At 38.8% G+C, this 13,994-nt stretch overlaps 1 protein-coding gene across 1 annotated transcript; it reads right to left on the bottom strand.

The window, feature by feature from the left end:
- Position 1: 1 nt before the first annotated feature.
- Positions 2–12,514, bottom strand: LOC115574428 (solute carrier family 22 member 2-like). The gene is made up of 12 exons (XM_030405945.1): positions 11,702–12,514; positions 9,805–9,852; positions 9,513–9,616; positions 8,105–8,259; positions 6,897–7,065; positions 5,700–5,814; positions 5,485–5,585; positions 5,185–5,399; positions 4,757–4,865; positions 4,562–4,674; positions 1,633–1,732; positions 2–197 (listed from the first exon to the last, which is right to left on the bottom strand). Exons 1-12 carry the CDS (start codon positions 12,053–12,055, stop codon positions 113–115), a joined length of 1,668 nt encoding a protein of 555 aa, XP_030261805.1. The 5' UTR covers positions 12,056–12,514; the 3' UTR covers positions 2–112.
- Between the last annotated feature and the right edge of the window lie 1,480 nt (positions 12,515–13,994).

Raw genomic sequence — 13,994 nt, 5'->3', positions numbered from 1 at the left:
ATTGGGGAAGACATCCTTTATATAAAATGTATAAATAACCTACTTCCTTGTTATTAGTAGAGGTCAATACACTGTTACAGTAAAGAAAATCTACACACATGAATGCACACAATCACACAGTTGTGTCTTTGCAGTCTATCACATCTGATTTTAAAAGTGTCTTCATTTGTTGGTTCGCCACTTCATCCTCCTTTTTCCTGTGACCAAAAACAAACATTTTATAAACAGTGAATTAAACACACATCTACACAATGACTACATTGAAATTTGGATTTAGAAAAGTGAATCGATTTAATTCAGTTAATATAAAGTAGCTGAATACTGTTTACACTTACATGTACTCTAGACGCAGAGTATTTGAGGTACTTTTACATGGCTTATATTTTACTGCAATTAATTTAACAGTTTACACAGTTATGTGTAAAAAATGGATCATGAACTACACTAATAAAAATGTGTTTACATGTAAATGCAACATTATTATATTTCAATAGCATAATACATATATGAATCTAACATGCTCACATGGGGCATTCTCCATACAGTACTGTACCAATGAGTCTTAAAACTGGGAAAATCAGTTAGCTTTCTCAACTTTTGGTTTCCTTTTCTCAAAGTCAGTGAGTTTTTTCAATTGGTTTTCGGTTAAATGCCTAAAACAATAAGGCCTGTATTTACTGCAGTCCTAAGATATTCACAAGTTTTGACCTACAACATAAAATGAATCTCTAAATATCCCACAATTGAATTATAATGCACTTAAATGTCTAAAAAACAGCAGTTCCTAACAAGTGGCTAAATGAGAGTACAGAAGCTGACATTACACGTCATCATGGCAAATATGGAGACTAATTTACTAAATATTCGAACTCTGACATAACAACTTGAAGATTGATCAGTTTATAGATACATGTATAGTAATTGTGTATAAAGACACATAGTCTGTTTATAGCCTAACATTAGCTTTTTACTTCTAGCAATTTCATTTGATTAATTAAGTGGTGCTCATCTGAGAGGAGTATCTTCCTGAACAAATTGTTTAAGTATCATAAACTTGTGTTTGCCACAGAGATTTTTTTCAGCAATATTCCAAAATCCAACAAAGAATTGTCACTGGCTTTCTATGGAGGGATCAAGGGCGATGTGAACTTCCAGGGTTGCCCGACAAAAATATGTCATTGCTACACCATTCTGTTGATGGTACTTAAAGATGCAATGTGTAACAATTGGCCACCTTTTCAGTACATACTCAAAACAAACAGGTGACAGTTTTATGACGAAAGTAGCCGCTAACTGCTGTTAACTTCAGCTGCTAGTTAGCTCAGTTAGCCGTGCATGTAGTGGTCTGGCCTCGGAGCCCAGAGCACTAGGAGATTGTTTGTGTTTACACCACTGGCACAGGAGCTTTGGACCGGGATGGGCCAGGACTGGTTAGCAATTTCTTAACATTCTGTAGACTATTTGGGTGAGTAGTATTAGTAATTTTTCAATGTACTCATCTTAAATTCTTACATATTGGACCTTTAAGGTAAAATACTTTTTCCTGTCAATGGCCATTTCTTCCTATTACCCATGACTGATGAGGAAGAATGAGAGTAAATACTGTGTGATTAATTTCAGTTAGGATCTCACCTGTTAGGAAACTCAATATCGTCAAGGGTTTCAGGGAGAGGAACTCCTCTGGTTTCAGGCAGCAACAACACCAAACCTCCAGCTACAAATGCGACCACCCCTGTATGAAATACAACATGGAGGTTTAACACACTCACTGACTTATTCACAGGATGATAACAGATAAAGTTAATCTGTTGCGATCAACAATACATATAGATCCAATTCGAGAAAAAAAGTATTATTAGTATTTTTGGATTTTAAATGTATCATTTTGTAGAGGGTTATAGCAATAAGCTGCAGTTGAATCTCAGGCCAGAAGGCAAAGTTTCGATCTACTGGTAGATCTACGTTTCAGCCATCACCTATGGCCGTGGTTCCAACACAGTGTGCCATGGGATTTGTAAGAACCATAGATTATTACTGACATATACAACTATACAACAAGTAATGACATGTTTTTAATTAACATTATCCTTTCTTGTACATATTCACCTCCTCCAGTGGCAAAATCTATACACTAAAAAAATTATTTTAAAACCTACCTGGGGACCAACAATAAACATTTAAAAAATAAAGTGATTAGAACCACTGACGTATGGTCATTAGCTTTAGGTAGTGACAAACTTAAGGACTTGAATGCCGGGCGTTGAATCATCATTGTAGGATATATTCATACAAACAAAAAACCCTCCTCATGAGATGGACCAACCATTACATTCTTTAATAGTGGCAATATTAAAGGGATAGTTCGGGGTTTTTTGAAGTGGGGTGATATAAAGTACATATCTATAGTCGATATGTTCCCTGCTCCAGCCCAGACGCTCAGCTTTGTACTGCAGTGAACGGGGTCCAGCAAAAAAGCGAAATTAACCACCTAAAACAAGGCTCACCTATAAAAATTTACATCAGTTCAAGTGTACGTTGTATAGGTAAAATTCACACCGCTTTACATCGTCGTCAGACCACGCTTTCTTTTGGCACTACATTTTCTCAACCGCAGAACCTCCATCTCCCTACGCATGAGCGCTAATGCGGAGGGATACGGAGAGTTAAGTTTCGTTTTTATCCAAAGTAAACCTCTCGTCCAGCAGCTGGGCCTCGCGCTGTATTCTGCCGCTCGCAGATCAGCTGTTGCCCAGTTACGGTAGTGCATAGGGATTAGGGGTGGGCGATACTGCAAAGTAAATACAGGGCCAGTATTGCCGATACTGATACCGATACTGATACTTTTTACTTGAAAATTCCTGATCAATTAATGATTTTGTACTTTTGCCTTTAATTAGTTGACCAGGATTATAATAACAATAAACACAGGACAAAGATTTTAGCCAAATAAGAAAATTATATTTAACATAATTAAATCTGTATCTGCATGTAGCCTAAATAGGAATACTAATGTTCCTTCAACAGATACACAAAAGGGTTATTATATTCTTGAGGTAGGTTATATATCTTAAAGCGAAACTCTCACCAAAAAGCAACTGAGGCTTTATTTGGGATTGAGTATGAGTCAAACCTTCGTGTGAAAGCATAATTATAATGAAAGAGGCACTTTTAAGATTTAACGTAGTTTCGGTTTTGGGCACGTTAATTTTGAAAGGGAGTGCTCTACTCATGAACAAGAGTATTGAGAACAGGCACGCTTGACGAGCGGTTCACCATTACTCTCCTGCCTGTCAGGTCGCACTCGGGGATCAACACTTTTTGTCTGGCATGACGGCGACGCGCAGGAGATGCAGCAGCTAACGTGAGTAGTTTAAAAACCTTCTCTTTCATAAACTCTGTGTACACAAACAATGTTCTCAATGCTCTTGTTCATGAGTAGAGACCCTAGTGATGCTACGAGCAAAGTTTCATGTTGTGTCGAGCCTTTTTAGTGTTCTAAAAATAGCGATTTTGATGCTAGCGTATCCTGCCCCGAGCACTCCCGTTCAAAATTAACATGCCCAAAACCGAAACTAAGTTAAATCTTAAAAGTGCCTCTTTCGTCGTAATTATGCTTTCACACGAAGGTTTGACTCATATTCAATCCCAAATAAAGCCTCGGTTGCTTTTTGATGAGAGTTTCGCTTTAAGATATATAACCTACCTCAAGAATATAATAACCCTTTTGTGTATCTGTTGAAGGAACATTAGTATTCCTATTTAGGCTACATGCAGATAGGTTACAGATTTAATTATGTTAAATATAATTTTCTTATTTGGCTAAAATCTTTGTCCTGTGTTTATTGTTAATTATTAATCATGGTCAACTAATTAAAGGCAAAAGTACAAAATCATTAATTGATCAGGAATTTTCAAGTAAAAAGTATCAGTATCGGTATCAGTATCGGCAATACTGGCCCTGTATTTACTTGGTATTGGATCGATACCAAAATTTGCAGTATCGCCCATCCCCTAATCCCTATGTACTAGCGCAACTGGGCAACAGCTGATCTGCGAGCGGCGGAATACAGCGCGAGGCCCAGCTGCTGGACGAGAGGTTTACTTTGGATAAAAATGAAACTTAACTCTCCATATCCCTCCGCATTAGCGCTCATGCGTAGGGATATGGAGGTTCTGTGGTTGAGAAAATGTTGTGCCAAAATAAAACGTGGTCTGACGACGATGTAAAGCAATGTGAATTTTACCTATACAACGTACACTTGAACTGATGTAAAAATTTTTGTTTTAGGTGGTTAATTTCGCTTTTTTGCTGGACCCCGTTCACTGCAGTACAAAGCTGAGAGTCTGGACTGGAGCAGCTCTCTACTTCTCCAAACTGAGGCTGCGCTGATCGGTGATAACGATAGGGATGAGATCGACTATAGATATGTACTTTATATGACCCCACTTCAAAAAATCCGGACTATCCCTTTAAGCAGTCTTATGACATTACAACATGTTCACTACTTTGCAGCAGCTTTGACATCATTGCAGTCATCATTAAGAAACGTCAGAAACCTACCAAAGATGATGAGTGGCAGCTCCAGCCAGATGAAAGCAAGTCTGTAGAGCAGAAATGGAGATACGATGCCTCCAATATCACACAGAGTGGAACACACCGACACTCCCAGGTTCCTGTATCCAGATGACCATTAAATGTTGGCCTTATACTGTACATTTAGACTGTGTGATGAAAAGTTGATCAGTCTGACCTCACCTGATAAATGTTGGGTAGAGCTCCGTGTTAACAAACACCACCATCTCAAAGGCCATGGTGATACCCAGCCGACCGATGCAGGCCACCACCGTCTTAAACCAGAACATACCTGCAGGGACAGAGGCAAACACAGGATTGTGTGCCTATTGAGAGAGTTGAGACGAACCTATTCCTTTTAGAACGCCTGCAGAAGCGTAACATTTATTAGATTTATAATGTCTAGAGGGTCTATCTACGAGAACAAGACATCATGTCTTGAAGACTATATGACTCATTTTTGCATAGCACGTGCATTAGTACTCACACTCTAAAACAAATTCTAGCACCAAAAAATAACTATTGTCAGTGAGATAATATTCTAAAAACTTACTGGGGGAAAAAGGAAAATAAGTAAAATCCTAACTGAGATGGTAAAAAGATGTCCTTACTGTCCGGAATGAAGGCAGTGATCACGCAGGCAGCTCCAGCTACGATGTTGGCGGCGGCGAAGGGAAGCCGTCGGCCGATGCGTTCAATGGTGATGAGGATGAGGAAGGCAGCAGGGAACTCCACCAGGCCAGAGATGAGGAAGTCAATGTAGACGTTCCCTCCGGCTATCCCCACCCGCATGATGAGTCCCTGATAAACCACGGCACTGGTGAACCTACAGAGACAGAAAGAAGACTCGTGATCTCCAACATTCTGAGACTTGTTTGGCTCATATATCTGTGATTCTGGGTGAGTCTCACCAGTTGAACATGAGAATGAAAGTGTGTTTTCTCATGTTTGGAGTTCTGAAAAGGTCCAGCAAAGAGGCGGAGGGGGAGTCACCCTCGTCTTCAGTCACTGTCTGGAACAAGTCATCAGGATACAGTTTCGTATATAGATTATTTGACACATAGGTCACTAAATGATGTAGCTTCAGGAGAATTGCATTAATGACTAAACAGCTGAATCAATTTACCTCAAAGTTCTTGGAGAGTTTCTTCTTGTTCTCCTTCGCCATCGCTTCGGTGATCTCCAAAGCTTTTGCAGTGTTTTTCTGAGAGATAAGCCACCTAGGAGACTCTGGGATAAACCTGAGAACAATTTTACAGACACAAACATGTCAGTAACTGTTCACTTACACACCTGCTTGTAATGGATTAATTGAGCTTGGTCTCTTTCTTTCTGATGTATTCTTGATGCAGAACATTGCGCCAAGAGATCCTTTTTATGCCTCGGATGTCTAAATTGCTAATAGCAGATGGATGACAGGAAATGCTTGAGGAGAGAGATGGGGGAGGAAATGCGACAAAACACCCTGGCCAGCCATGACTGACACTGTGGTCCATGGTTAGTGCCTTAACCTCCAGGCATTTGCTGGTACCAACTTCTTAAATGTGAGCAGAGTTTGAGTTATAATCTGATCCCCGTGGCAGTCTCTAGAGTTACTAACCCTAACTAATGCAAATTTAATATAGATATATATACAATATATAAACTAAATGATTAATCATGAACGTAATCGTCAGATTCATCAATAATGACAAAAATAACATTCTTTACAACACTACAAACAGCTAATCCATGTAGCTAATAAATGACAACAGCAGTTAGTTACAAATAACACAACACAAGACAAAACATGAGTTTATTCAATCATTTAATCTATAATAGAAATGGACCCTCCTTTTCCATGCCTGATAAGAGATCAAGTACAGTAACAACAAAGTTAATAGGGATTCATAATGATGTCTTGAGGCAGAACATTTCTATTGCCAGTTTAAACAATAGTTTCGTAAGGCTGCTGGTGTTTTGGTTTAACCAGTGGCTGTGTTAACTGATGACCTTTGGATGAACATGTCTGCGGTGAACATGGACAGAAGCTAGCTTTCTAGCAAGTGAGCTTCCCACAGGACACTTTGTTAGGATCTAATGGACTTGTTGATCTATGCAAGGAGAGGTGGATGTTGCTTTAATGTTAACTAGCTCGGCACAATGTTACATATTTCATTGCTCTGACTGGTTGAAGGTCTGTCCAATTGAGGCATTTTAGTCTGCGTTGATTGTTAACGTCCGCTGGAAATCCACAATCAACTTAGAGGTTTGAATTGGTCTAGCGGTGCCAGGCTAAACTAAACTGATGCATGACTGAAATCAAGAATATAAAGTTTGTTACCAGTAGTAAGGCAGGAAGAAGAGGTAGGGGGCAGTGATGACGACCTGCAGCCAGCGCCAGTCAGTTATGTAGTAGGCGAGCAGAGGTAGGATCAGGTTGCCGACACTAAAGAACATCTGGTACACTATGCCCACCGTCCGTCTGTACTCGGCTCCAACCATCTCTGTGACTGGCAGAAAAGAAGTAAAGTAAACAGGTTTCACTACAAACAAAAAAAACAATCACTGAGTGAACACAGATCTCTGCAAACAGGCGTAAAGAAATAAACAATCTGACCTCTGTCCAGGACTAGTAGGACATTCTACCAACCGATTCAAACAATAAAATAAATGTAAGTCCTGTTTAATTTAATCTTATCTAGTTTCATCTAATTGAACCTTTCATTTTCCAGTTGTTTTTTTATACCCATGTAGAGATTTATGATAAGTAAATGTGTTGCAAAGGTTAGGCCACCAACAGGTGTGGACTAGTCTAAAACAGAGATGGGAATCTTAGCATATGTCCTGTAACCATTCCTGGGTATTTATGTCAAATTATCCTAAAACGTCCATTCCAGCTCAGTCCAAAGTAAATTAAAACTGTTGTTGAACCGTTTGGACCCCGGGCATGGTTCTGAAAGGTTAAAGTCTTATTTATCTTTCCAAACAGTTAGAAGCTCTGTCATTAATCTGATTTGAACACACTCAATTATTTATTTATTTTACTTGCCTGAATTCTTTAAAGCAAAATTAAGCCTGCAGATGGCCAATAACTGCCCCTATTAGGTGGAAAACACAATGGGTCCACATCATATAGTCTTACGTGCTCCAAGTTCAAATGTCATAACAATATCACTGAAAATGAACAACTTACATATGTTTTTCCAATAAAACACAGCCACCTGGGAATAGGCATAACTTCCAAGTTTAGGGCTTTAAAACCCATTTACAATATATATTCCCAGATAAAAAATCTCATTAGCCACATAATGCATCAATCATCCAGACACTGGCCTGAAAGTGGCTCAGGGCAGAAAAGATGGAACAAGGAGAGGGTCTTGTGTCTTTGTAATCACTCGTTGGCTGCTACAGGCCACAGGTTAGGCATAGAAGCACTGAACTGGTCAAATCAGAATCTCACATTGCATATAGAATGGCTTTTGTTAAGTGAAATACATATTTTATTACTGATTCCAATTAATTTCAGTAAATATGTAAAGTCTTTATTACGCAGCACATATCCATTCATCCAGCCTCCTTTGACTCCAAAGCCAAAGATGCACCTGACCACCAGGATGGAGATGTAGTTTGGAACCACAGCCAGCACAATCCCTGCGATCAGATTCAGTATGTTGGACATCATGATACTGACCCTCCTGCCAAACCTGGAGAAACAAAGATGCATCAGTCATTTACCACCATAGCATTTTTTTTTTTTAAATACAGGAAAGTATCTTAAAACAGACCATGAATTTAAATGTCAAATGTAAAATAACATTTCAAAATCAATGAATTCCCATAAAATTTAACAATTGTTCCTACAGAAAATGTATTGTTTTCTCCACATAATACTAAACATATTACATACACATTTTTAAGACTCCTCTCCATTTAAAAAAAAATTATGTTACATTCAATTTTAATGCAGTCATTGTATTCATTAAGTCAGATACAAATAGGGGCAATCCACAGTTAAGTGTACATTGTAAATAAATGTAATTTCAGTGAATTTTCCTGTTTATTTTACAGACTTTCCCTGTTTTTTCTTTGAAATATGTGAAAATATCCATCCTAAATATTAACTGTTTTTATGCAACATTCATGTTTAATATATTAATAACATTTATTACATTAGATATAACCAGTGGCAATTAACAGTTAAGTGTACATTTGCATTTTGCCTGTATTTTTCAATTCATAAAGAGAGTTGGCATTTTTTGTTGAAAATATTACATTCAAGATGAATACTGTAATGACAATTATTTAATTAGATAAGAATTTGTGACAATTGACAACCAAATATTATTGGTACTGTAGTTACATTTAAAAGTTTTCATTTATATACATAGATTTGTTTGTATATTGTACATCTGTTTATAATTCCTCCGAGCAACGTATTCCTTTGTACGAATCTTTGTAATAAAGGCTCCACTTGACTGTGATGTGTTTTTTAATTTAAGTTTGACAGAATACACATTTCTTGTCTCTGTAAAGGTAATATCATTGTGTTTTGTGTAAATATCCTCAATTAAACATTAAATGACCCAAAATTTAACATGACCTCATGTAAAATGAAGGCTGGAACCAGTAGTTTAACATCAGAAAATTGCTGTATTTTTACAAGAAATTTCATTTTTTGTTACTTTACACTATTTTTGGCACCTGCTGCTATCAAAAAATCTTTTGTCAAAGAGGATTACAGTGGAGAGGAAGCAGTTGTCGAACATTTCCGTTCAATTTAACGAAAATCATTGCAGTTTCCCTCATTTGCAGTGAAATCAAGATACCGTAAAATATGCAAAGTTAAAACAGTTCAAATGAATGATACATGAAGTAAACACAGTAAAAGTTCATGGTTAATGTGTACTTGGGCAATAATTGCACACCAGGTGGTTACAAAAATAATTTGAGGCCTCACCTGTCAGCTAAGTAACCAAAAGCAAAGCTCCCGATGAGGAATCCCACGTTGAGAATGGACTGGTACATGTCGACCAACCATGCATCTGAACACACCAGGTTAAACTGAGACAAAAAGGTCAAGGTAACATGTCTTCATACAGGATGTCCTCATGTCTCTACAGTCACAAAGCAATTACTGTTATTTTGGCAGCAGTTTGTAAAATGCTCAAGTGTGATTTGGCTGCGAATATCAGCACAATTAGTTTAAAATGCAAAGCGTTGGGGAACATTTAGCAGATTTCTTGTCTCACCTCTGTGACCAAGGACTTCCTGCCTTCATACTGATACTCCCAGCCATCCTTACAGACAAAAACAGATGATTGCGTTTAAATCAACAGGAAGGTAGACACGATGACAGTTACTGTTCAGTAAAGCAAACAAACTTGGGGAATAATCGACACAATCATGTTGAAGATCATTGCTTTGGGGAAGGTATGGGTAACAGTGGTCATAACGTTTGCGACCTCTGCTCTGTTGTATATAAATCAAGAAAATCTGGAAGGCTGCAGAGAGAGATCGGATTCATCACATTTGTGTCAGTATGTTGAAGACGTTTCACCTCTCATCCCAGAGTCTTCTTCAGTTCTAACTAACTTGAGGGGAGTTTGCAGGATTTTAAACCCCTTGTGGGAGTGTCCTAACAGAGTCGTTAAGGACACGTGTGAGCTCTGAGTTTCAGCGTCAGCCCTCCTGTGTTGTGCCATTTGATTATGGAGAGATTGTTTTGTCTCCCCAATGTACTAATCGGTGCACTCCTGGCTGCGCTGAACAGCATAGAGTATATTACTCTGTTTATGCCTGGGTGTGTTTGTCCCTTAGGATGGACAAGAAATGTCCATTTGCTGAGAATAAGCAACTCTCAAACTTCAACAAGGAGAATTTCCCCTACAACACCTTATCTGCTGTGACTCATTTACCAAATATGCACTCTAACTCTATTGATTTATGCTCTGAGATGCGTGCACACCACTGCCTAAGAATTTTGTGCATCTCACCAGGCCAACAGAGTACTGTATTTCAAAATGAAAAGCAGTACATGGCAACAGAGGGATCTGAACGTCACTTATAAAGAAATGAAGAGAAAAGCAGCTGCGTAGTGAGGGAGATTCTTAGATACAGATAACATTTTACAACTTTTAATGTGAATCTAAACTGACACCATGACACCGCCTCTTCAAAACCAGCTTTGAACCTGTCAACTCATAAATGCTACCCAGTCCTTGACATGTGTGTGGACCGCACTGACTGGCGAACAGCACAAGTTTAGTATCAAATGTTATTATGAAGATAACTCCATGATTAAGAGTTTTTTGGAGGGTTTTTTATCGACAAACAGCTTTACCTGTTGCTCAGCTAGTTGGGCCAGTTAGCTGTGTAGCTGCATAGCTCAGTTAGCTGTTGCAGCCAGCAGTCTTTTAGCCAGCTAACTCTGCTCAGACTATGAGAAGTGCTAATATCTCTAGCAGGTTTCATGCCTGTTGTCGGGGGGAACTAGCAGGGATTGTCAGCTAATAGGACCTTTAACTGCACTGAGCAAAGTAGCTAATGGTGCTAATGTTAAGATTAGCAGAATTACATCAACCTTCATTTAAATTTTTTTGTAAAACTTTGTCCACTTTTAATACCTGATAGAACACCTGTGTAGATTTTCAACAGACACGTTAAACATTCATGAAAACACTGCACAATTGGTCCAGCAGATTCCCAGACACTTTTTGAATCAGGGCCAAAAGCTGATCCAAGCTTTTCTGTTGACCCCACACCTTGATACTTACCTATATACTTATTGATGTCATTTTGTACCTTCTGACATGTCGGGTTTTCTAAATGTCATTGTGTTTTCTGAAATGTTGTGTTTTCTGAAATGCGATATGTTTAATTTTTTGCCTTGCCTGAAATGCTGTTGTCTATTCTGAAGTGCTGTTGTGTTTTGACCCTCAGTGCCACCATACATGATAGTGGTATCCCAAAATGTTTAAACTACTCCTTTACTGTTTCCTATCCCTTAAATCGAATATGAGCATCTGAAATCTCACCAGTCTCAACAAAAACATAACCAAACGTTTCACTGAAACACTTCAAAGCTTTCTAGGAAATTCTTCCAAATAATCCAATAGCATCGACTTCGATGAATTTCAGAGATCTTACCTTACATGCAGTAACTGGAACATTAGTGAGGTTCAGTTCCTGTGAGTCACATGTGAGTCTTGTGTTGTTCCAGTCCACCTCATACTGCTCACAGCTGCTCTGCTGCAGCACTCCAGAGTTGTTGACCACTAGAGCCGTCAGCCTGCGACTGTCTGACAGACTCCAGCTGCATGCCTGCCTCCTCTCCACCACTGCAGCGTCCCGACACCAGTGATCTGGAGTGAAGCCCTGGAAGACGATACCGACGTACACAGCTGAAACGGGAATTGACAACAGACAGAGCAGGGCAAAGATACGCTTCTGACAGCGGCCAAAAGTCCCAGCCTCTTCCAAGAGGTCATCAAAGGTCGCCATCACAACTGTGATCCAAGTTCTTCCTGTTTGAGGTATTAAAAATTAATCCAATTATTTACCGTTGAGCACACAACAGATGAAGGTGGAGTGCCTGTGCCCTGCTTTAGAGTTTGGAACAGATCTGCACTCCAGTGGTCGATCTGGAACAGAGTGCAAAACAGCCTGATAGAAACCGTTAAATCTGCAGAGGAGGTAAAGACATGTTACTGTTTAATGGAGTTCAACAGCTTGTCAGAGCAATTATATAATCATTGAAAGGACCTCAGCTGAGCACAAGCCAAAACAAATTCTGTTAGTATGCGTGGAGAGTGCTGCCAGAGTTACACTGCACACTCTCCTGTGGAATCACAGTCTCAGTCAGAGGAAACAGATGCTTATCTTTTGTTTTTTTAAACGCCGAACAAGCAGCATTGGCAGGGCGGACAGTGAAGTAATTCCTAAAGCTCATGTGCCGCGTTTGAGAAAACCTGCACAGAAGGACTCTTAGTGGCAGTTTGATGAATTGCATTGTGGTAAACAGCAGTACACTGGTGTTGTCTCTTTATTCTACATACCAATTATTTACGTAATCACACTGGACTGGTGAGTTTATGCTTTTGCATTTTTAAGATTCTTATGATTTTTATTCCCTTTGCCATGGTTTGTGTCAAAGGACTGTTGTGTGCTGAGTGTTTCTTCTCACATGGCATATCTTTAGCTTATTAAGAATAATGTTTCAGTTCTACAACGGGTTGGGTAAACAGGATCTTGTTCATTCCCTGTTGGTTGCCATCTTTTTCTTTTTTTGTGAGAGCAATACATTTACAATCTGTATTTACCTCCCTAAATAGTTGTTTTTACAGTTTGTGGCATATTTTCCATTCCTGTGCTGAGTTCAAACTGACTTTACAGGCACCACAGGACACAACTAAAGCTGCCAAAATAACTTGTTCATTTTGATTATTAACTACGGAAGAAATAACGTGTTAAAAGACATGACGCTGACACCCCATCAAAATGAAATCAAAGGTTCAGACCGGTCCTCAGACAATTGATGGTCTGATTTGGCATCAATGGAGAAAATCTTTTGTATGATCTTCCATGAATAAGCAGACCACACTACACTAGCTCTGTTTTTTTTCTTAAAAGGTGATCATAATCAGTTTAAGTTGGTCTGTCGTCATGATAACTCCGCCCAAAGCCCCTGAAGTTCTTGAGGTTCTTTGTTCTAAACCAGCAAACAGTTGGTGCCACTCTGGAACCAGTCATTATAGCTGGCTGTGGTTACTAGGACGACCAACATTTTTTTTGAAAGCTAATTGGGATAAAGATAGAGAGTAAAGATAAAGAAAGTACAAGAATAAAAACTCTTCCTGCATCTGCTGCTTCACATTAAAAGCATCTTATTAGGTAATACATGGGATGGCTTTTATTGTGAAGCTGCCACCGGAAGTTAAATGTATTGTCACCGCAGTTAGTGTTAACTGCCATTATTCACCAAAAGATTAGTCTACAAGACACACCATGATGTCACCATGACTCGCTGGATTGTGGACTACCATTTTGAAACCTTGAGTTTGGCATTACGACTGTAGCCATTTTGGTCTTTTGGAGCCATATGAGGACAAAGCGTACCCTGCTTTATTGTCTATTTTACTCTAAATGGGAACATAATTTACTAAATGAACATCACATCTGTCTTGAAGAAGACCTGAAACTAGAAATTAAGACCATATACTTACTGCGGTAATAAATCAAGTGAGAGTTAGGGTCATCTTCTCATACTCTCCATATTTTAGTCAGTGGTACAGAATAAAATCAAATCCCATTGCTCTTAAAACAATGTTGTTTTGTGTAGTTGCTCTTTCACAGTCCTTCCAGAAAAATGCAGAGTTTTTTTGTGACCTTTGCAGGCAAAAATCCTTGATTATGCGACACGTTTTCTTAAAAAATGCGATGG

This window comes from Sparus aurata, chromosome 22, assembly GCF_900880675.1.
Source record: "Sparus aurata chromosome 22, fSpaAur1.1, whole genome shotgun sequence".
Classification (NCBI taxonomy): domain Eukaryota; kingdom Metazoa; phylum Chordata; class Actinopteri; order Spariformes; family Sparidae; genus Sparus; species Sparus aurata.
The sequence above is the reverse complement of the archived record's forward strand: the minus strand, read 5'-3'. Positions and strand labels throughout refer to the sequence as shown.